The following is a 26,071-nucleotide window of genomic DNA, read 5'->3' as shown; positions in this document are numbered from 1 at the left end:
ATGATATCTAAGTTTCGAAAACATATAAAGATTTCAAAATTCAGACTTTGCAATTGGACAACATTTGTGATTTTTCATAATTTTCTGGCATACTGGGGGTTATTACATGTCATTTGATCAGGCTACTGGGCTTCTTGTACCTTTATGGACTGCATGACAATCACCCTTCAAATTTATCGACCTAGTTGTGGATAATTGCAGCAAATGTAGTGCATCAGCTTCCTATTCCGACAAAAAAGTCTCGAAAGGAATAGATGAACGTCAAACCAGAACAATGAATAAGACTTATGCATTTAGGGGATACAGTTCTCTATCTAAAATTAATTGAAACATTTTACAAGAGCAAATGTGACTAACTAGCACGAGTCCGGTGATTCTATATAAGGGCTATGCACGAGGGAGATACATTCCTTTGTAAATAAGAGTTGATGGGAATGATGCAATGTTTGCAACATATCTCCTTAATTTATAGATTTCTGAATATTTTGAGAGAAATACGATCGATAGAACATTGAATAATATAAATATTATTCGATATAAACCTTCCATTATCTTTGCAGGTTTTTCAGCGTAGGATAAATGGAAAAACAGATTTCGATCGTGTTTGGACGGAGTATGAAAATGGCTTTGGAAACCTGAATACAGAATTTTGGCTAGGTATAATTGGTATATTACATTTTTTGCTTTCTTAGAACATCGAGGTGTGTCTTAATTATTTCACAGTCTTTGTCTCGTAACTTTATAATTTCCTGTACCCTACTATGCTCATATTTTTTCTTACTTGAAACCTTATATGCATCATTGCATTTCAGCGTGTTTCCACATTACGAATGTTAATAATTTTGTAGATATATGTATTTTCATTGTGTGTTTTCATAGAAATTATACCCTGTCATCAGCCACACTTATTCCAATATGAAATAATGGACAAGAATCTTAGCAGACTTCTGGTCTTAATTTACATCACAGCTATAATATATGTAGGTTCCATCACCGCCCCGGGAGGAATTAAATAATCAAATCTATCTAACATCGTTAGATTGGTTTTATAAGCACTTTATACATAGTATATCGTTTAGTATTTCTTAATCATAAGAAATATGATGGACAGTTTATAATGTACAGTTGTCACCACACAAAGGCGGTGTCATCCTGGTTTGCCAACTTTTAATTACAAGCATATGTAAACATAGGGGAAATTGTTGTTATAACAATTATAGTTTATTTCTGAATTACAGTCTTATTTTTTTACCTTTATTGTACTTATAAGATTTTATAAAAGTGCCAATACTCTCCTATTAAATCATGAAAAATGTGCAAAAATATTTTATACTTGTTATATAATGGGTTTTAACAGCAGCAAATGTATTGAACTTGACAAAGACAAACAAAATAGAAAAATATGTGTACAAAATAAAGGCAACAGTAGTATACCGCTGTTCAAAATTCATAAATCGATAGAGAAAAAACAAATCCTGGTTACAAACTAAAATTGAGGGAAACGTATAAAATATAAGAGAACGACACACCAGAGACACAACACCGAAATGTAACACATACAGAAACGAACTATAATGTAACAATGGCCGTTTTCCTGACTTGGTACAGGGCATTTTATGAAAAGATGGTGGTTTGAACCTGGTTTTGGGGCATGCCAAACCTACCGGTTTAATGGCAGTGTTAATTATAACATTAAAATGACAACATTACACGACAGGGCTACAATAAATAAACAGATAAATGAGAGAAAATATAGGACAAAGAAACAAACGAATAATAGCCATCAAAGGTAACAGGTTCAACATTATTTTATACGCCAGACGCGCGCTACGTCCATACAAAACTATGCTCAGATGTAAAACGTTTGATAGCCATAACAACTACAAAGATGAAGATCGCCAAGGACCAAAAGTTCCAAAAAGTTGTGAGGCCAGGGTTATCCGCCTGGGACAAAAACAACAAAACATCATTATTATAAAGAAAAATACATAGTTTTCCAAACAGTAAATTTTATAAAATGACTATATAATAGATATACATGATATACATGATATATTTATCGTTTTTACAATATCTCAACAATATATTGTTTTACTTGTTATTTCATTTTGAAATAAGTAAAATAATGAAACTGAAGATTAGAATAAATGTCATTTAAATTTCTTTTTATTTATTCAACTTATTTAAAAAAAAAATCTAATAAATATATACTATTCTGAAAGGAGTATATATATATATATATACAACTCGTCTAAACATCAACCCAACAATGTTAGATCTGTAAATTTGCTTTCGCAATTTTTGGTTCTTCCCTCGCCGGGATTCGAACCCATGCTACTGTGATATCGTGACACCAAATCGCCTGCACTGCAGCCGTCCCGCTAGACCACACGGCCACCTGAGCTATATATATATATATAGGTTCAGTAAGACCCCTTTTTGGCCAAAAAATATAGCATTTTTACAAAAAATTTAAGTTTACATCATGAGTTAGTTGTATTTTTTGGAAAGTATAATATTTCTGTTACATCAATATAGGCTATTTTTGACAATACAATGCACACGGTCCGGGTACTAGCATCATTAACTCATGCTAATTTACTGAAATCTTCACAATTTTAACATTTGAGTTAATTTTAGATGGTTTTTGTCTTAAATAGAAGTGGCAGCATTTGTGTTAATTCCTAATATTTAAATGTGAGTGAGTTGCAATTGATGATAATACATAACATATATACAAAATGAGAGTGAAAACGGATGCGTCAACTTAAATTTTTGACAAAACAACATCTGAAAAGTGACATACTATAATGGCATATTTGATTAACTTTTCATATTTAAGCTTGAATTGATTGTCTTTAATGACTAAATCAGTTCAAATCTTTCTCATAAACTAATTGAATCGACTGAAGAAGACACTTAAGTTTTAACAAAGTGTCCGAAATCTTTTATCTGATGAACCTGAAGTTTGAGACCAACATCCGCCCTTACCAGACCTACTCCGTAAATATATAAGATCACAAATTAATTCAAACAAATAGAATATAAATGCAACAGTTCAGTAGGCGATGCAAGCTTTACATTTGACACAACAACATCAGTTACAATTTCAAGCAGAAACATTTTTTATTGACGACGAGAAAGCAACCAACAACGCAGCACGGACAGTGTACTCAGGGGAACCATGCTTCTACCACTTTACTTTGTGTATTTGGCGAAAGGCACAGAAATGTGGACTGCAGTTGTTTTTATAAATAAAAAGGAAGACATCACTCGACCCCACCTTGTTGATGAAGTTTGGCTTTAAACTTTAGAAGACATTGTTGAAGCTGACAACATACATGTACCTGCTACAACATCATTTGAAGAATACGACTTTTCATGGAACCACTACTACACAGAACGAACCTGTTCCACCAGCCACCAAGAAGGATGGCACAACAAAAAACGCCAGCATGACCATCCCAGCATCTACGATATCGATGAGATACTAAAGAAAACCAAGGCACTAAAAAAAAAAAGTTTTTACTGTTTTCAAATTTGCTGTTACAAAATGATAGAAATTATTATAAATTAAGGAATGTATCTCCCTTATGCAAAGCTCTGATTTTCATGGAACCACTACTACACAGAACGAACCTGTTCCACCAGCCACCAAGAAGGATGGCACAACAAAAAACGCCAGCATGACCATCCCAGCATCTACGATATCGATGAGATACTAAAGAAAACCAAGGCACTAAAAAAATAGTTTTTACTGTTTTCAAATTTGCTGTTACAAAATGATAGAAATTATTATAAATTAAGGAATGTATCTCCCTTATGCAAAGCTCTGATTCCTTTCACGGATTTGGCTATACTTTTTTGACCTTTTGAATTATAGCTCTTCATCTTTTATATAAGCTTTGGATTTCAAATATTTTGACCACGTGCATCACTGAAGAGACATGTATTGTCGAAATGCGCATCTTGTGCAAGAACATTTGTACCGTTAATTTTATTACTACCACTGGGTCGATGCCTCTGTTGGTTGACTATTAGTCCCCGAGGGTATCACCAGCCCAGTAGCCAGTACTTCGGTACTGGCATGAAAATACGAATTGTTTGTGTTATTAAATTTTGCTGTTCACTGAAGAGACATGTATTGTCGAAATGCGCATCTGGTGCAAGAAAATTTGTACCGTTAATTTTTTTGCAATGTTCATTGGCCAATGAACGCTGGTAAAAAAAAAATCCTAAAAATATTTACCAGCGTATTTTATAGTGATCAAGATTATTGTTTCAGTTTGACTACCATATCAAGATAAGATTAAGGTGTTGCTTAACTGTCTACATCTTACTGTCAGATAAAGGATATTAGTTATCTGAAATATCAAACATTTGTTCATGATTTTATTATTATTTGGTGATGTACTCTTTTAGACTTATCATATATGCATTATATAGATACACAACGTAAAAAATTAAGTAATACATGAGTTTTTCAGAATTTTTATGAACTGAGTTGGTGTTTTTATTGGATAACATACTTATGACGTGGTTCTGTACTTTTTAAGATCTCGTCATTATGTTATTGTTCTATCATAATGCCATTATGAAAGAGTTCTATTATAATGCCATTATGTTATTGTTCTTTTATAATTTTGAAAATACTTTGAACGACAAAATTATTTTACTCGCGTAGTGATATAAACCATTTGCGGAATCTATAAAATTCCAAAAACCTTTCCGTTTTGAATTGTCCTCGGAGTTTAGTATTTTTGTGATTTGACTTTATACAGAATGTTGTTTATCAAGTGAAAGTTTGTACTGTTTTCAATATTTCATTTTTTGTCTATTACATTTTGAGCAAATGGCTGTAAAATGGCAAAAGAAAAGAAAAAGTTTCAAAAAAAATTATACTGAAGTGTTTGACTCATTTTCTCTGCACCATACACAAATATCTTTTGTAAACTTGAGAGTGACAATTTGTGAATACATTCAAGTACAATTCATGTCAGTAGCGAGTTAACCACCACGCTTCCGGAAAAGTTCGAATCCCCATATGGAGTTTACTAACCCCATATATATCGAGTTACGTCACTAGCACACTATCTAACGAATGTATCTTACCGACTAACTTTACATGTGAAATGTAGACTAGTGACCTATTAAAATGAGCAAGACTTTGATACTGTTAGCATTAAGAAACTAGCTACTTCCATTCATCCTACAAGAAAAGATGTCAACAATAACAACTTGTTAGGTTTAAATGTGTTTTATGAATTTATTTCCATCTTAATCATCATTTTCTTCGTCTGTTGAAACTTTTAAGATTTTTTCTCAGTACCGTTTTGTTTGTGTAAAGGGAAGTAACACCACTACTAATCGTGTATGAAATAAGCCTCGCCTCACTTTTAACTAATATGGAATATAAAGGGACGTAACACAACCACTAACCGTGTATGAAATAAGCCCCGCCTTCCTACTAATCTAATATCAAATATGCACGGTCTCCACGAGAACGCTGTTAATCAATCATATTCCTAGAAATGTATATGAGGTAAGACAACCCTCTTGAACCAAATAACACATGATTATTACTGTCTGATAAAAGCATTAAATTAACGTAAATTCCATATTTTTTCAATTGGTGCTTAGCGGGCTGATATGAAAAGTTTATCACATGCTTCGACTGTTATCACATGCCTTTTCGTAACGTTATCGCATGGCATTCCGGTTATACTCGGTAAATTCCGGAAAAATACACCTCAATGCTACGTTTTCAGTGAAAAACATCACAAAGTAGTGTACAAAACAATTATTTAAATACTTGAAAGTATTTTGTGTAAAATAACAATAATAAAAAAAAAGTATTTTAATAATTATCAAATAAATGATATTTTTTTTAAAAGTTACAAACATAATTTAGAAAGTTACTTTATCATACCCCTTATCAGCCCATGGTCAAAATCATCCCTGGAGCCTGTCAACTCTCGGAATAATGTCATGTCCTAGGGCTGATAAGGGGTCTAATATGAAAACTGTCAAGTTATTATCATATATATATATATATATAGACGTACTTATGAATATAATTATTTTCTGTGACTGTATCTTACATTAACTTGTAGGATCCTTTACTATAGATAATTTAGCTGATCTGTAACAATAACATCTTCATGCCTTATATATCATGTACTGTAGTACGCCGCTAGATTAAAACTGACGTGGAAAGGTAACACATGCCCACCGAAAGCTCTTTTTTTTGAGAGCCCAGGTGGTCGTGTGGTCTAGCGGGACGGCTGCAGTGCAGGCGATTTGGTGTCACGATATCACAGTAGCATGGGTTCGAATCCCGGCGAGGGAAGAACCAAAAATTTGCGAAAGCAAATTTACAGATCTAACATTGTTGGGTTGATGTTTAGACGAGTTGTATATACATTATGTACACAGCCATGTATCACCATCATTGATGGCGATCCGATGGATACATCTGTTGTAGGGTTGTCACTGACTCAGACGTACTTATGAATATAATTATTTTCTGTGACTGTATCTTACATTAACTTGTAGGATCCTTTACTATAGATAATTTAGCTGATCTGTAACAATAACATCTTCATGCCTTATATATCATGTACTGTAGTACGCCGCTAGATTAAAACTGACGTGGAAAGGTAACACATGCCCACCGAAAGCTCTTTTTTTTGAGAGCCCAGGTGGTCGTGTGGTCTAGCGGGACGGCTGCAGTGCAGGCGATTTGGTGTCACGATATCACAGTAGCATGGGTTCGAATCCCGGCGAGGGAAGAACCAAAAATTTGCGAAAGCAAATTTACAGATCTAACATTGTTGGGTTGATGTTTAGACGAGTTGTATATACATTATGTACACAGCCATGTATCACCATCATTGATGGCGATCCGATGGATACATCTGTTGTAGGGTTGTCACTGACTCAGACGTACTTATGAATATAATTATTTTCTGTGACTGTATCTTACATTAACTTGTAGGATCCTTTACTATAGATAATTTAGCTGATCTGTAACAATAACATCTTTATGCCTTATATATCATGTACTGTAGTACGCCGCTAGATTAAAACTGACGTGGAAAGGTAACACATGCCCACCGAAAGCTCTTTTTTTTGAGAGCCCAGGTGGTCGTGTGGTCTAGCGGGACGGCTGCAGTGCAGGCGATTTGGTGTCACGATATCACAGTAGCATGGGTTCGAATCCCGGCGAGGGAAGAACCAAAAATTTGCGAAAGCAAATTTACAGATCTAACATTGTTGGGTTGATGTTTAGACGAGTTGTATATACATTATGTACACAGCCATGTATCACCATCATTGATGGCGATCCGATGGATACATCTGTTGTAGGGTTGTCACTGACTCAGACGTACTTATGAATATAATTATTTTCTGTGACTGTATCTTACATTAACTTGTAGGATCCTTTACTATAGATAATTTAGCTGATCTGTAACAATAACATCTTCATGCCTTATATATCATGTACTGTAGTACGCCGCTAGATTAAAACTGACGTGGAAAGGTAACACATGCCCACCGAAAGCTCTTTTTTTTGAGAGCCCAGGTGGTCGTGTGGTCTAGCGGGACGGCTGCAGTGCAGGCGATTTGGTGTCACGATATCACAGTAGCATGGGTTCGAATCCCGGCAAGGGAAGAACCAAAAATTTGCGAAAGCAAATTTACAGATCTAACATTGTTGGGTTGATGTTTAGACGAGTTGTATATACATTATGTACACAGCCATGTATCACCATCATTGATGGCGATCCGATGGATACATCTGTTGTAGGGTTGTCACTGACTCAGACGTACTTATGAATATAATTATTTTCTGTGACTGTATCTTACATTAACTTGTAGGATCCTTTACTATAGATAATTTAGCTGATCTGTAACAATAACATCTTCATGCCTTATATATCATGTACTGTAGTACGCCGCTAGATTAAAACTGACGTGGAAAGGTAACACATGCCCACCGAAAGCTCTTTTTTTTGAGAGCCCAGGTGGTCGTGTGGTCTAGCGGGACGGCTGCAGTGCAGGCGATTTGGTGTCACGATATCACAGTAGCATGGGTTCGAATCCCGGCGAGGGAAGAACCAAAAATTTGCGAAAGCAAATTTACAGATCTAACATTGTTGGGTTGATGTTTAGACGAGTTGTATATATATATATATATATTACAGCTTATTACCACATTATAAAAATTGGGGTACAGTAGTGACATTTCATAAGCTCTGCATCTGTGGACGATTTAAAGATCATATTTCGAAAAGGAACGATATAAAAGTTAATTCTACAAATTGTGACTTTGATGGAGAGTCGTTTTATTGGCACTCATAACGCGTCTTCTTATATCTGAATACACCAAACATCATTTTGATAATCCTTTTTCTTTTATTTTTCAGGTAACAAAATGTTACATCGTCTAACATCAAGTGGGGAATATACTCTGCGTGTTGACTTAGGAGATTTTCATGAAAACCATGCATATTCTAAATACAAACACTTCAATATTGGCGACACTTCAAGTCATTACAAATTAAGAGTCAGTGGTTACAGTGGAAATGCAGGTATTATTTTACATTTATAATCACAGTTTCTCCATGAAGGTATACTGTAAATTAACTACGTTGTAACATAGTAAAGGACTTATTGATTATCGTCTGTAGGTTACAACTGGTATACACTTGTAATTTACCTTAATGACCTATACCAAGTTAAGTAATGTAGTCTGTAATTAAGTGGCTGGTGGTGTTATAATAGAGACAAAGTGCCTGACTGAAAACGAATACATTTCAACAGAGAAAACTGACAAATATAACAGAAATATCAAATTTATTACAAAAATAAAATTATATAAGTATTGCCCTTTGGAAATCATTTCAGCTAATTTTATATTTTTTTGTTGCTAATTATGAAAATATTTTCCCGTCGAATTCCCTGAATCCTGAGCTGTTGTAAAGCGTAGTTTGCGCGAACTATTGATGCTTGCGAAACAGTGGTTGACAGGAAATTCGACGTGACCTGTCCTATCAACTGCAGTATAACTTATGAAATGTGAGTTGTAAATTGATAGAACTTGGGGGATAAAAAATTTTCATTTTAAAGACTACCAGTGATAAAAAATGCAATGAATCGCCATTGCTCAGAATATATGAAAAATTAAAAAAACATATGAGCTGAGTAATCCCCCAAGTGGTAAGATTTTAAGTGAGGTGGAATTCAAAATGGGGTATAAAGGTTGCCTTCAAGTCGTATGTGCTTAAAAAGTATTAGAGAGAGAGAGAGAGAGAGAGAAACAGAATGAATATATACAAATATGATGCACAAAACATAATTGTAAAGGTTGAATGTATCTAGAAAATTAAAACAGCAACTCGTCACACGTCTAAATTATAAGGACCACAAGTGTTTCTTTTCACATTCCAAGCAGGCTCTGAATTGCGTTTTTTTTGGGCAAAATACTCAATAACACAAGTTCTGTAAATTCAGTAAAATATAAATCCACATGTATTAGGCGAAAACAGTAACTCTTCGAACGGCTGAATATTCTATGAAATCGGTAAATTTGAATTAAAATAATTGTCACTATAGATAGGGCTTAAAGTTAAATACATTGTTTCTTCTGCTAAACGATATTGTATAAAGATAGGTCCAAGTGTATCGCAAGAAAAAACAGCAACTCTTCGTATGGCTGAATACTTCATAACAAGTAAAGTTAATTGGCATAAAAGTTCAAAAATGGTCAACAAGTTCACATTAAAGTTCATTGTTCTTCGTAATCCATTCAAGTTCGATAATGTTCACATATCAAATATGACTCAGGTATTTTTCAATAGTGTCCTTGGAAATACGAATATAACGATAATAACTGTCTGATGTCCACCGATCAAGTGTTTTGATAAGATGATCTTGAATATAAACAGATCCTGCCGATGTACTGGCGCCAATTCTAAAGGAATGACAATTGTATAAGCTTGAGTTGTACCCACAAATATCTAGTAAATGTCTTAGACTTCTGAGAAAAAAACGTCCCGGTCTAAAGCGTTACAATTCTCTTTGAAAAACAATGGCTCTGAAAAATAAAAAAATGCTTCTCTACCCTTCCTACTTGCAATATACTTTTGGACAGCAGAGAAAGGACAAATGGTATTATCGGACTTGTGAAGCTGTATACTGACACCTTTACGGAAAGGACAAATGGTATTATCGGACTTGTGAAGCTGTATACTGACACCTTTACGGAAAGGATCTATTTGAGGTTTAAGGTGTAAAATAGCATAAGAATCGAGAATCGCAACATCCGTTATACTAAGATTTACAGTAGAATCAAAATTTTTTGAAACTGTAAATTCACCACATCTAAGAAATCCAAAAAAGGCTACTGCACAGATCGTTTCTAACATACAATCAGTAAAGGTAGAGAAAACACCTGCTCTTAGAGAATTGCAAATGCTCCCAAGTACCTGAAAAGTAATAGGAAGACGTGGTTTTTGATTATGCTCTCCTTGTATACGTTTGACGGCGCGCATTATCGTATTGAGTCTATGGAGTGTCGATTCATTTGTATTAATCAAACGGATGGTCACAGTTACTTTGGATATAATAAAACCGAATTCCACATAAATACAATTTAATGGTTGTATGTAAAAGTCTCAAGTTTTAATAACAATGTGCGACAAAATAAATCAAAATATCATCAGAAATCGGAGGCATGGGTTTACCTATCCAGACAACCCAGTTATTAGCCAGAAATGCAGTATAAGCTCGATATCAAACTTTATACGTCTGAGATTGTCTAGTTGATAACACATGTCGCCATAAATCCGACACTGTAGACTTTAATGCCACATTACTCGTGAGACTGGCGGGCACTTGTGATGTACTTTGTCCGCTAAAGGTGCAATTAAGTATCTTTAACGTTCTAACTGTGAACGAGAAAGAGAGTCACTGATATTATTCTGAACTCCAGGAACGTGTTCGGTGTGAAAACAAACATTATTTATACAGGCATAAAAAGTAAGAGTTCTCATAAGTTTCATTATCAATAAACATCTGGAACGACCTTTATTAACAATATGTACGGTGGCTTCATTGTCACATCGAAATAAGATTATTTTAGTTGTCCATGCATGACCTCACCAACGACTATAGGATAGAGTTCTAGAAAAGCCATGGAAAATTTCTTTTCGCATGGAGAATTTAAATCATCCGGCCAAGGAGAACAAATTCATTTCCCCTAGAAATAGCCACCATAACCAATGGTAAAAGTCGCATCTGTATATAGTTCGATTTCCCTAACACTAGTATAGTCAGAATCATAACATATTAATGCCATTCCAGCAAATCGGTACGATATTCATCGGTCAAATATATCTTGTCTTTAAGATCCTTGACTGTTGTTGATAAATATATTAGGTATGAGACAAAAGAACGACCCGGAATTATAACCCGCATAGCAAAATTTAAATGCCCTAACAATTGTAGAAGTTCACGTTTAGAATAAGATTGTCTGTTTAAAAACTTCTTGAAAAATTCACTGATGCGACTTGTTTTATCTAAAGGTAAGCGGGTCTCCATCTTTTCCCTATCAAGTATAATACCCAAATATTCAATAACTGTACAAGGGCCTACAACCTTTTGTGTTGAGCCAGTGGAATATTAAGTCTTTTAAAAAGAGAAGTCATTAATGCCATAGTTCTCTCTGCGCAAGAATCGGGTTTATCTATAGTCAAGAAATCGTCTAAAAGATGAAATATATATATTTAATTTTGTAGATATTAGTAGCAATCCAATAAATCGCTCTGGATAAGTTATCAAAAATAATTGGAGAGCTTCTACAACCAAACGCTAGTCTATTAAAGAAAACAATTCTTTACACCATTTAATACAAAATAAATGCCACTGGTCCTTTCTAATACCTAATTGTTTGAAAGTGGCCTCTATATCAAACTTTGAACACAATGAAAAACGACCTAATTTTCGTATAACTTTTATCACATCGTCTATTCTGACATACGTCATTGAACAATCTTCCTTACTGATTTAGTCGTTAATACTACAATTATCATCATCGTCATGTGGGGCTGATAAATCCAATATAAGCCGCTTTTGTCAGTAGTATTTTCCCACAGCAAGTCCCAAAGGGCTGACTCGATAATAGTTAAACGGTGGAATTTTATACGGACCTGACAAGAAACCTTTTTCACATTCTTTGTTAATAAGCTCCTGCACGGATAAACGTTGAGAGAGAGCTGAAAAGTTATTCTTACATTCAAGTGTCGGTAAATCAGTACATTTAATCATAGTGTCAAAACCCTGGTTAATCCCACCACAAAGATAATTAACAAAATTTATATCTGGATGCGTTTGCAATAAATCATGTAACAAATTAACATTGATAGGTGAATTTTCGATAACAGGAATTGTTACTAGTAATTTTTTATCTTCGTTGCTTGAAGTCGACCCTTTGGAAGATTTATTCCTTTGACTATCTTTGTTACAATTAAAGGCGGAATGTAAAACCGAAACAAGAACTGAAAATATGAGCCAAAGAACAACCCGGTCTTGCACACCTTGTCGTGTTATAGTTATTGCAGACCTCTTTCCCATCATGCAAAATTCGTGTTTTGACCCTCCTATCGACGCAATCGGAATATAGTCTATTCTTAGGATAAGTACGACGTTCTACTGATTGAGAAGAAAGAGGGCGAACAATTTGTTCCGTGATCAATTGCGTAACAAAGTCTACAAACTTCCGGCCTTGCATGAGGAGCTAAATGCGTAAGAATGTCATTGTCTTTTACTCCCCAGTCAAATTTAACTTTGAAATCGCGAAGTGCACTTGCAGCTTTGGCAGCAAAAAGCTTATGCTATTCGTAATTTTTTTTTTTCACCGTAGCTAGATTCAATCTGTAAAATGTAAGCTAAGTAACAATTTAATTCTTCGCTGCGTTGAGGACAAACCCTACACATGACGCGCTTATATTTGCCAAAAGCGCATACGAATTCTTTAATAGTGAGCGTTCTGTGAAGCCAGATATCCTTTTTCCCTTGCAAATTAATTTCAAGACCACTGCTAGTAAGCAAAGTACTAGCTGCCTGAACGGATTCATAATCTTTCATAAGTAATCCGGCTAGATTAACGTCCCTACCTTCAATAATTTGCTTTTTAAGTGCTGGTGAAATGATATCCAAAACGGGAACAGACGATGATGTCACTCCGTTAATAGTAGCTGTAGAAGTGTTAAGGATGGGATTTATCCCGAAATCGCTTTCACCGTACCATTTGTATAATGTAAACACATGATCATCTGCTGTGTGCACTTGTTGAAATCTATTTCGTCTTGTATCTTGTATATTACCGGAAAAAATCCGCTGATGAAGAAGTATTAGAATTATTCCTATTGGTGTTATAATTCATTGAATCCCTTAATACTATAACAACTTCTGTTAAATTTCCGATCAGAAGTGGAAGTTCGTTAGACGTATTACTGGTCACATTTGGTGAAATTGGCGAGACTTCCTGGTCTTCATTTGACAATTGTTCAGGTTCGGAAATTGATTTGAGATTATCAAAATAAATTTGTTGTAACACTGTTTTACTTAAGTTTGAAGTAATGTGTATTCCAATATTTGTCAGTTTGTCCTTGAACTTCTTAACTGTCCAAGACGAACAGTCACTTTCTTGTCTGCTGATTTCAATTGAATCCGGTGAAAACCGACTTGTAGATTTCCTTTTTTCGAGAAGCCGTAATGTTAAGTAATCCGTAAAAAACTTTCAAAAGTTCAAAACCAAATTTTGCATATATATAAAAAGTGTTGAATTAATTCCAGAGTAATATTTTTGGTAAGACAAGAACTGCCAACGAAACTGATCGAAAGAAGAAGACAGCGTTATCTATCAAAATAATTTCAATAATGACTTTTATAACGGCTATGGTCTGAACGCTATCTGACTGCTAAGCTAAAAAATTCTCTACGAGACACAGAAACAAAAACCCGAAAGTCGTTATGGATCATTAAGAGAAGAACTTTTCAAACGAGCAATGAAATGCAGCTGTCGAAACAATTATAAACCAAATTAAAAACCAATTCTTCAGAGAACAATTGAAGGTCTTTCCACCTCGATAATAAGAAAGAAATTGAAAAAATGATGTTAGAAAATGTCACTCCGTGTTGATGTAATGTGGTGAATCAAACCGATATGGAAAAAATAAGATTAATAGGTTTATGCAGAAGACTTGATTGTTTTATAATGAACCAGAAAGAATTTTTAGCAAAGGTCAAAATCTAAAACGTCAAATTGACCTTTGACCTTGATCTCAATTTTGAGGTCATAGGTCAGTGATCTAAAATCAAAAGACCCAAGGTCAATCACTTATATGGTTGTGGAGAAATACTGATTTCAAATACAAAAGGGGATAAACTCCTATAAGGGTTAACTAAAACTTTTCGACTTAAATAGGTTGAAGTTGCGCCTTTTTGTAAACAGTTATTTGGCATACACATCATATCATTTACTGTCACAGTTTCTTTGGAATAACGATAACAACCAAAATTAAAAAAAATTATTACATGACCTTGACCTTTGACCTTGACCTCAATTTCCTTTAAATGGACCAAGGACTTCATATAAAGAGCCTTCATCACATTACAACAAGTACATGAGATTAGACATAAATTAGAGACATATAAGAAAACAACACCGTTTAACACTATTAAAAATGCTTTAAAAATTCAGGACAGAACCAGGTAATACAATGAACAGCTTTAAAATATACCATTCAAAATCATATACTAAGTACTACTCAAAATATGTATATTTCTGGCTAATTGCATTTATTATCTTTGAACTTCTTATCTCTAGATACTGAGATAAATACTTTCCTAAAATTAATATACATTGAATTATTCTTGTGTAAAGAGCCATGAAAACTTTCAAAAGTTGTCTAAATTACATCAAATTAAAGAAATTTCAGTAAAAAGCACATTTTATTATCAACATATAATTTTAACATATCTATCAGTCTCGATCCTTAATTGATGCACGCTTATTCTATATAACAGATTGATTGCTTTAATCTAAAATCTTTTAGATCCAAATATTTTTCAAAGCAAAATAGCGTTTTAAAGAAAAAATATGTAATACGTTTACCTTGATTTGATTGCAATACTTAATTTCTAATTTCCTTCCAGAAATGGAGATAATTTTTATATAGCTTATCTTTGATAAAGGAGTAGGTCCGGTAAGGACCGATTTTGGCCTCAAATTTCAGGTTCATCTGACGGAAGATTTTGACCACTTTTTAAACACTTAAGTGTCTATTTTATTTGAATTAATTAGTTTATGTGAAAGATTTTAACAGATTTAGTCATTAAAAACGATCCGATTCAAGCTCAAATATGAAAAATCTACCTAATATGCCGAAAAATGTCACTTTTCAGATGGTTTTTGGTAAAAATAAAAGTGGCCGCATCCGTGTTCATCCTCAACCTTTATATATGTTATGTAATATCATAAAATACAACTTACATTTCAATATAAAGGATGAACACGAATGCGGCCACTTTCGTTTTACACGAAAACCGTCTAAAATTTAACTAAAATGCTAGAATTATGAGGATTTCAGTAATTTAGCATGACTTAATGGTGCTAGTACCGGATATATGTGCATTGTATTGTCAAAAACAGCCCATATTTATGTAGCAGAAGCATTCTACTGTCCAATAAATAACTAAAGGTTTACATTTTAACAATTTTGTAAAACTGCTATTTTTTGGGGCCAAAAAGGGGTCTTACTGAACCTACTCCTTTTGTGAAAGAACATATACTGGTTTTTAACTTACATGTTTGTATGCCCACCTTTTGTAAAATACGATTTATACGTGAGAACCATGTATTCACTTTATTATTGTGACGTACTTTCTACATACATATACATTATATAAAACATGTTCTGAGAATTATCTAGTCGATGATAATATTTTAACATTTCTAATATAATATAAAAATACATTGGGTATCTCCCTAGTTCAAAAGTCAACGCAAGATAACTGGATTTCTAGACCATATTTCATAAATTTGATTTTTCAGATGTATCATTGTATCATCTAAAATATATTGATAATTTTTCTTGCATGCAACTGAGTTAACAGAAAACATACACCAGACTTCACATTCATAGGTTAAAATTGCCTTACAGTATGGTGATATAAATGAAGCAAAGTTGAAACACAAGGGTTTGATGATGACATACAGTTTTGTATTTAAAACATGTTTTCATAGACTTTGTGTACATAACAAAAAGAATGTGGCATGATTGCCAATGAGACAAATCTCCACATGCAACCAAATGACACAGATATTAACAACTATAGGTCACCGTACGGCATTCAACAACGAGAAAAACCCATACCACAAAGCCAGCTATAAAAGGCCCCGAAATGACAATGTAAAACAACAACTAATTTAAGATGTTTAAATGGAAATTAATACATTATGTATTAGCCTTTAATGAATTACTTAATCAATGGCAAATAGTACCAAGCAGTTTGTTCTTCCATTGTTAGCAGCATAAGGATAATAAACACTTCGTTTTTCCCCTGTTCATATCATATTCATTATTGACATAAACTTGACCAGCTTTTAGCATTTCTTTAGAATTGATAAGTATATACTTAGTCTTGAAAGTTAAGTAAGCGGCAATTTGAAGATGAAGCTTATTTTGATATGAACAATCTATTGTGTATTCTCACAAACATGTTTAACCCCGCCTCATTTTTGCGCCTGTCCCAAGTCAGGAGCCTCTGGCCTTTGTTAGTCTTGTATTATTTTAATTTTAGTTTCTTGTGTACAATTTGGAAATTAGTATGGCGTTCATTATCACTGAACTAGTATATATTTGTTTAGGGACCAGCTGAAGGACGCCTCCGGGTGCGGGAATTTTTCGCTACATTGAAGACCTGTTGGTGACCTTCTGTTGTTGTTTTTTTCTATGGTCGGGTTGTTGTCTCTTTGGCACATTCCCCATTTCCATTCTCAATTTTTTTAACTTTAATTTTCCTTTCCATCTGTAAAACATTTTACATGTCTGACAAGAAAGATAAGGTCATTGATATTTTTAAAATCTTCACAAATGAAATCAGTTACTTACATACAGTACTGGTGGATTTACTGCAAACACCATCAATGTCCTCAACGAAGACCACTAGGCATCATGTGATTCGTTCCCTTTTTTTATTATTAGAGCTCTCGACTTATTTTGCTTGAAAGCCATCCTTGGCCATGTTACTGACTTTTTCGGACATAGGTATCTGTAGTGATGATTACATCGTCCATGAACCCTTTATTTGGTGGTTGCTTAATGTTAGTTGACGTTATACGGCCTTTAGTTTTTATCTCTTCAGATTAATTATCATATTCATTCCCGTGACAAGGTAACTGAGATGGTTCATCCAGTAACTATTCCTTTTTGTAGTTTTTGCCATGTTGTTGTAAATGTACTTGTTGTAAACCGCAGCCCAATCCCACCGAGATAACCTCGTATCACTTTCTGAAAGTGGTCTGGAATGGTAAAGATCTAGTGACTGCTGTTTTAGGTTGGTCCCCTCCGTAAAACATTCAGTATGCCTTCGGAATATACAAATATTGTCAATAATTTCAATAACGGTCGGGAAACAGACTACTGATGTATCAGCATGTAAGGAACAGTACCATAGGCATTGGCCAAATCTAGCCATACTACTGTACGATCTTTCTTGTTAGCTTTTGCCCCTTGAATCAGTTGTGAAATGATGCTTGTATGTCCAATGCACTCTGAACATCTTGATACTGAAGTGTTTTCATAGTTGTTATCTGTCATATATGATCTGTTTTACTAATTCAAATGTGACGTCATTTTTTTTGTCATTTTTTACAATTTCTAATATGACTTCACTTGGCGTTGAGGTTTAAACTTATTAGGATGTGTTGCATTTTGTCGGGTTATGTAATGTAGTTCGGTTGTTTCCTGTAATTAGCTAATACTTCAGTTTTATCATTTACATCTTTTGTATGGGCATTTTATAAAATTTACTGTTTGCAAAAGTATAAATTGTTCTAAATAATACGGATGTTCTGGTACGTAACAGAAAACCCTGGCCGTTTAAGACACGGCTTTTTTTTTAACTTTTGGTCCTCGATGCTGTTCAACTTTGTACTTGTTTCGGCTTTCGAACTTTTGTATCTCACCGTCACTGGTGAGTCTTGTGTGGACAAAATGTACTTCTGGCGTATTAAATTTTTTTAAACTTGTTGCCTTTTGTTAGCAATTATTCGTGCGTTTCTTTGTCAATTGTGTTCTATTTATTTATATTGTAGTCCTGTACTGTTGTGTTGTCATTTTAATGTTATATTTCACATGGCTATAAAAGAGGGAGGTTTGGCATGACACAAAACCAGGTTCAACCAACCATTTTTATCCTTTACAAATGTCCTGTACCAAGTCAGGAATATGACCATTGTTATATTATAGTTCGTTTCTGTGTGTGTTACATTTTAACGTTGGGTTTCCGTTGTGTCGTTTGTTTTCTCTTTCTTTGAGTGTGAATACCCATTACTATAAGACGTGTCGCGGTACTTATCTATCCCAAATTCATGTATTTGGTTTTGATGTTATATTTGTTATTCTCAAAGGATTTTTTCTAATGCTTAGTCTGCAGTTTCTCTGTGTGTGTGTTACATTTTAATGTTGTGTCGTTGTTCTCTTATATTTAATGCGTTTCCCTCAGTTTTAGTTTGTAACCCCTATTTTGTTATTTGTCTAAGGAATTTTGAGTTTTGAACAGCGGTATACTACTGTTGCCTTTATATATGATGTCATCCTACGAGCCATGATAGTAGAGAAAAAGATCTTTCCTTCTACATTAATTTAGAAGAGATATTGTTCGAAATTGTGTGATGTCTTTTGATTTTTCTTTTTTTGGAACTAAACACTCCTCTGCTTTCTACCAATCTGATGGTATCTTCCTTTTCCATCACACCACTTTCAGTAGCCTCCACATGTGTTTCAAAATAATTGGGCAATTCTTATTTAACTTATACGGAATGTCATATGGTCCTGGTGATGATGCATACCTAGATTTCTTCATTACACCTGACACTTCTTTCCATGATGGTTCCTTAATATTCATTGGTTTTTCCACTTCCTCTTTTGTGATTTTACTGATCCCGCCTATGTTTCGTCCAGTGATGCTTTTGTAAACTTGTATGGGTTGGCAACAAACAGTGCTCTTTTCTTCCTTCTTTCTCTGCTTGCTTTCCTGATTCTTTCTAATCTTTGTAGGTTGTTTCTTCTCTCCCTCAATATTAATCTAAGCTCAATGCACCATTTTATTTTCTCCTCGTTTGCTCTTCTTTACTGCTTTGTGCTTTGTGACATCATTTATTTCGGTTCTGAGTGTTTTTATTTCTTGTTGACGACGTTTATTTTTGGAGTGCCTTCTCTTGTTTTGGTTTTACTAACTCCAAATCGTTCTTGTCATACTGCATAAACAATTGTTGACAATACTGACATCTTTCTCTGTTCATTTCCAGTTAGTGTGTTATCTAAGATCCTGTCTAGATCTTCATCAAAGATCTGCTATCTCCTATCATCTGTTGGTGGTCATTGTAGCTTTTTTCCTTCTGCCTGTTGAAGGTACTGTCGATGTTTTCTGTTGGTTTGATTCCCGTGCTCCTCCTCGTTGTTTATCTAAGTAGCTTTATTTGGTAAGAGGTCCGCAGCACTGTACATGTGATGTGCTTACTGGCTGTGCTCCTCCTTCGTCTCATCAGTGTTAACTGTTCGTTCCCTCTGCTGCTTCATAGATCCACACTTAGTTCTTGCCTGGTGTATCTTCAAATTTTTTAAGTTCTTGTAAACCTTCCTACAAAGACACTTGGCGTCTGCCGTTGTTTTAAAGTTTTGTCCTGCTCAATTGGATGTTCATCCTCCCCCTCTCGGAAGACTCTGGGGGTATTGCTCGTTATTCTGTGTTGTATCTTGGTATAGTGTTCGTTCGCAGGAACAGTGTGTTGGGCTGCCAACCCTTCACACATTGTTTCAGTCTTCCCTGAATGCCACCTGTCTCTCCAGACGTCACCATTCTATTCTTGGTTGTCAGCCAGTCTTTCTCAGCAATCACTGGAAGTTCTAGGTTACAGGTTACTAACATACAGTACTGGTGGAATTACTACAATTAGGGACATCATTAGCATACTAGTAGATAACATCAGAGGCATAACAAAAACAAGAAGAGAATAATACTTAAAACATGGGAATATTTCGAATTCTTTTAATTGAAATGCAGGCGGAACCTCGTTAATTCATGACTGCACATGTGTGAATTCAGTTGATGTGCAGCAACTGAAATTCGCAATTTTACTCTTTTATAATTTTTTGTCATGTTTTTTGTATTGCTACACTGAATTAGTATTGTTATTAAATATGTTTATTACTGTTCACAATGCAAAGTTATTACAAACAGGAGATCGAACAGATGCAGCTATACGGCATACCTGTATAATTTGAAGACCACGTGTACTTTCGATGAACTTCCGATCTTTGGCTTGACCATCAAAATTAACATTTACTGTTAAAAAATGAGATTGTACTCGTAATATGTGAAAAACAAACATTCTTACCTCATCATCTAAGACTTCTTATATAATTTAGTTGGGTAAAAAAAAACAAAATATCAAATTTTTATTATCGGATGAAGAGTCATGCTATCAGTACGTAGCAACGATCACCATCAATTTCGCGGTTCAATGAAGCTGTTAAAAAAAATCATATATAAAATTGAGAAAGGAAATGGTGAATATGTCAAAGCGACAACCACCCGACCATAGAGCAAACAACAGCCGAAGGCAACCAATGGGTCTTCAATGTAGCGAGAATTCCCGCACCCGTAGGTGTCCTTCAGCTGGCCCCTAAAATATGCATAATAGTACAGTGATAATGGACGTCATACTAAACTCCGAATTATACACAAGAAACTAAAATTTAAAATCATACAAGACTAACAAAGGCCAGAGGCTCCTGACTTGGGACAGGCGCAAAATTGCGGCGGGGTTAAACATGTTTATGAGATCTCAACCCTCCCCCTATACCTCTAGCCAATGTAGAAAAGTAAAAGAATAACAATACGTACATTAAAATTCAGTTCAAGAGAAGTCCGAGTCTGATGTCAAAAGATGTAACAAAAGAAAATAAATAAAATGACAATAATACATAAATAACAACAGACTACTAGCAGTTAACTGACATGTAACTGACATGTAACTGACATGTAACTGACATGTAACTGTAACATGTATAGTTTAGGTTGAGAAAGGTACCGTATTCCGGTATAAAATTGTACTAGTAGAACTGTTAATATAAATACAATTAACGTTATGATAAACTTTATGGAATATTTCCCCTTCTACAATCAATAAATATTCTAAAGGAATACTTAATTGAACCTTTTGATTTAGTAAACTATTGACATCAAAGGTGCAATAAATGATTAATCAAAAAACACTTTAGTATTGGGTATAATACTTTTTCTGTGCACGTTTCGAATGACACCTTATTAACAGAAAAGCCTTACAATTGAACAATGTATATACAGTGTTTCAAGGGTTAAACATGTAGACACAAACTGTTTAGAATGCTGTTGGCATTTTTGCCCAGAGGTTTCCAGTTCTGACGACCGCTATGTAGATTGTAATTGATAATTTATATACGAAATTTAATTGAATATAGTGCGTTTCTACATTATCTTATGCAAAGACGTCGCTTGGCTCCTTTACCGAGAAGACACTCAGCGCAAACTGACTCCTGGACCTTGGAGGAATCATGCAAACATGCACGGAGTGGATACAGTATCGAGACACAACTGTGACACTACGGAAGGCAAGAGATAGAAGGAGTTTTTAATATTGCCTTTTACAGTCCTATTGGGTCAGTGACATTAGGAGAATGGATGATTTGATCAAACTGGTAGCTTTTGACTTGTTCTCTATACTTGATATTTTGAGTTCGAACTTGAAATTGCTATTTAAATTGCTAGATAAACGTTCATGCTTCCTTCGTACTGTCTTCGCGAGTTGATTCATCTGATTGCACCGCTAATAACATAGGGTAAAGAAGAAAAGATTTCACGATTGACCAGATGTCCTTAAAGTGATCATTCCAATTAAATATGTAAATGAACTTTCGCATATGTGATTTTGTTATGTTTACAAATTATTGAGGTTAGTGGTTCTTGCAGGGCTACGACTTCATATTAGTTTGTTATCCACTACAGGTTATTCCGAAAAAGAAAGACAGGTCTGAGTAGGAATTTATGATGTCCTGTCAAATGTTAATGTGCATTTATGTCAAAAGATACATAGAAGTTTCTACCTCAGTCGATTTCTTTGTATCAAAGTGTATTTGACATTTGATGTTAGCACATGGGTTCATGTACATTGCCACAATTTACCTCAATGTGAGGATAAACAGATTGTTATTATAAAACAGTGCAATTCGACATCAAGTGATTGACAAATTCAATTATCAAATCCATCAAAACAATATCCAAATCAAGCGAAAATAAATATACGAAGGAGAGAAAATCACGTGAACTCCAAAGTGAGCGAGAATTGTTGGCAGTACATGGTTCGTGTCATCACCTGTCATTCGACTCTCCATGCAGTCAAAATGTTATAATAAAATTAGATAAATAAGGAATAGAATAAAATCGTAAATCTAAAGATTATCTTGTTTAAGACGCTAATCATGTCACTAGTAGTGTGTGAATACAGACATATCGTATCGGTTAACCAATTCATGAAGGTGACTTAAACAAATCTAGTGTTTATTTGAGTCATTCTTCCGTGTTACTCCTTCGAACAAAATTTGTGCAAAGATCACATCCCTGTCAACAATTTCCATATAGTGTGAATATGCTTGTGCGTAAAGTATACGTATTAGTTGATATATGGAAGAGAATATGTTTTCAATAGGAAAGTCGAAATAAACACGTTTGACATAAATCTAGTTTTGAATCGTGTATATGTGTTAATATTGCGAAAACAAAAATAAGAAGCAGACCTTCTTTTTTCAGTAGTTTGGCATATATCAAAATATTTGTACACAAACGAAGGATGCTTTTTTATTATGCGAAGAAATATCAAGTAGGGGTTTCTGAAGTGCTAATTAACAAACCTTTAGATTGCAGGTGGTACCCAGAAAATTAAACTCCCTTTTGATATTTTCAAACTTCTTAATCAAGAATAATTGTAAAGGTTTATGCTATATATACAGAACAAATTTTTGTTGCTCTCTTTTGATTAAACTCAAGTCTAGTCTATAAAATTAATGTTTACGGTATATAGAGAAAAAAAAAAAAAAAAACAGAAGAAGTGTTAAACATATAAACTACTTAATATATATAGATAGATCATACATATGTGTCAAGATCTTCACATTTACTCATTCTGTTAAGTCGTGGGTGATTTATTACTAAGACCTTGGCAGACAGTTACAATGTAAATGATCTCTAAAAATCTGATAATTTATTTCAAATATATTAATAAAATTTCAGATAAAACATTTTGTGTATCAGATTCGTTTGACTTGGTTTGAATTTTAAAACCTTTGTTGATATCGTGAATGTATGTGTTACATTTGTCATATGCTATTTATTTCCTGACATTGCCTAATTTTTTCGCATGTAGATTAATGTTCAGTTTTGTAATATTTAGGTGATAGTCTGTCCCAGCATAATGGTAAGATATTCGATACAAAGGATAAGAGCAATATCAAAAACTGTGCATTGTCACTCAGAGCAGGATGGTGGTATCATAATTGTTATAATTCTAACCTAAATGGTAAATTTAAAGGATTCGGTGTATATGGAATATCTTGGGTGAGCTGGAAGAATTTCTATGGCAATGTTAAAACAACAACCATGATGATTCGCAAAGGAAACTTGTAGATTTACCTTAAAGTGGTTATTTTATCTTATTATAGTTGTTTTATTCTATTAAACAAAATATGGAATTAAAAATAGATGCATTGAAACACTTTTATATCTAGGCTTATAATTGCCCAAAAAATATTCCCAATTGAGTGTAATTTAAACTTGTATATGTTCAATGTTTAATGACCCAGTAAAGTTACTCAAAACACAGGAACTTAAATTAATTACAGAAATGCCTCTAATAAACCAACATATAATTACATAGTTTAGTTATATATACTTAACAATATATCACTCATTAAGCCATAATTATGCGATAAAGTGCCTTTCAACAAAAAACTCCAGATATTTTCAAAATTATGGTTAAAAAAAGAGGGGCGAAAGATACCAGAAGAACAGTCAAACTCATTAATCGAAAATAAACTAACAACGCCATGGCTAAAACTGAAAAAGAATAACAGACAAATAATAGTACCCACTAAACAACATAGAAAACAAAAACTGGGGTATACGCATGAGAACTAACTCTTCTTTCGTTCGGATACTGAATCACATCTTAGCACATATATCCTGCAAACAAAATTCGAAGTGCATGTACATTTTAACTTGAAAACATCAATCGGATTTGAAAAATAGAAAATCAAATGATATGGGGTATCCATCATTGACACAAAATCAGTAAATTCACAGAAAAAAACAACACCAGAAAACTGCAAAGAAATTTCGTTTTCTTTGCTGGATTTCATCTCAAAGTCACAGTAAGGCCTTCAGAACGGACCTAAACAACTTTCACCTCACTGCAAAATTGAGACGGCCCTTAGTATCAGTTTGAATCATATTAAGATGGATAGAAATACAATGTCACGCATATTGAACGAAATCGTTTACATTTCTAATATATATTTATTATTTCACCAATTAACAAATTTCAAAATAGTTTGTTTAAAAAATATATCTTTACTATCAAAAGAGAATTAAGACCTCATTTTGTGTGTCGCTTCTCTTCCTTCTACAATAAATTAATCATCATGCATCTGTGTCCAATATATACCATGCATAGTCGCATTTGTCATCCATTCTTTCGATTATTCAAATTTAGTTATTTTGGGAGAAAAAACGAAAAAAAAGGCGCCCGGATATTGTTTCCGTCATCAGACAGACTTTTAGTCATAGATAAGACTCTCGGTTTAAACTTGCACATGATTTTCAGGGAGAGAACAATTATTTTCGCGTTTATCTACATGATAATACTACTATTATCTATAGAGACTCTCTATATAATTGAAGCAGTGATTGGCGTGGAGAAGACACTTGGAATTGATAGTTAAAAGCAAATAGACTTTTTGTTCATAGTATACAGAAGGCTTCAGACCACAACTTATTCCCTTTGGTCGTGGAATATAGTTCCCAATTATTATATAGGGTTATGCATTTTAGGTATTTTGTCTACTGTTTTCTTTGAAATGTTTACTATCAAAGGGGTCATATCAGTTGCATATATATTGAAATATGTAAAACATTAATTATATTTACAAAAATTAATTGATGAAATTGAAAGTAGTGATTTGGCCAAAATGAAAGTAGGGTAAACATTAGCCTTAGTCATTTATGCAAGATTCAAATCCTACTATTGGCATGTTAATAGTGCTCTCAAAAGAAAGAAAAAAAACACTGATGGATTTTCCTAGCAGCATATTTTTTTAGAATAATAATGGTCTATAAGCAGTTACATTTATTTCATGTTTGAAGCGGAGCAAATTTTTAAATTTAATTTGACTTTTATCAAAAAATGCATTGTAGCAAACGGGAAAAATAATTGTGGTCTGACGCCAAAAATACGAAAATAATGTAATTTAATAGAACGGAAACAAATAACGGACTTGGGAAAAACGGGGGAGGGCTTTGATACCTTTTCTGAAATTCTCCAGACATAAAATCTGTCACAAAAATTCATCCTAAAACAGTTTACAAGCTGTAAAAGTCCGCGATTTCGCGGGTATGTTCTAGTTTTATGTTTTATTTTCTGATTGTTCCGGGTATGCTCTTTTGGAACCTAGTCCCAAAACGTCGATGT

At 34.0% G+C, this 26,071-nt stretch overlaps 1 protein-coding gene across 1 annotated transcript in view; it reads left to right on the top strand.

Annotated features, from left to right (window-relative positions):
• LOC139526555 (uncharacterized) overlaps nt 1-24,012 on the top strand; it is a 55,278-nt gene extending 31,266 nt beyond the window's left edge. Inside the window, exons 4-6 of the mRNA XM_071321715.1 lie at nt 561-657; nt 8,430-8,594; nt 23,780-24,012. Of these exons, the coding sequence (XP_071177816.1) occupies nt 561-657; nt 8,430-8,594; nt 23,780-24,012 (495 nt within the window). The remainder of the gene's footprint in view (nt 1-560; nt 658-8,429; nt 8,595-23,779) is intronic.
• The last annotated feature ends 2,059 nt before the right edge of the window (nt 24,013-26,071 follow it).

This window comes from Mytilus edulis, chromosome 6 (assembly GCF_963676685.1).
Source record: "Mytilus edulis chromosome 6, xbMytEdul2.2, whole genome shotgun sequence".
Taxonomy (NCBI): domain Eukaryota; kingdom Metazoa; phylum Mollusca; class Bivalvia; order Mytilida; family Mytilidae; genus Mytilus; species Mytilus edulis.
This window is presented reverse-complemented; position numbering and strand designations above follow the sequence as displayed.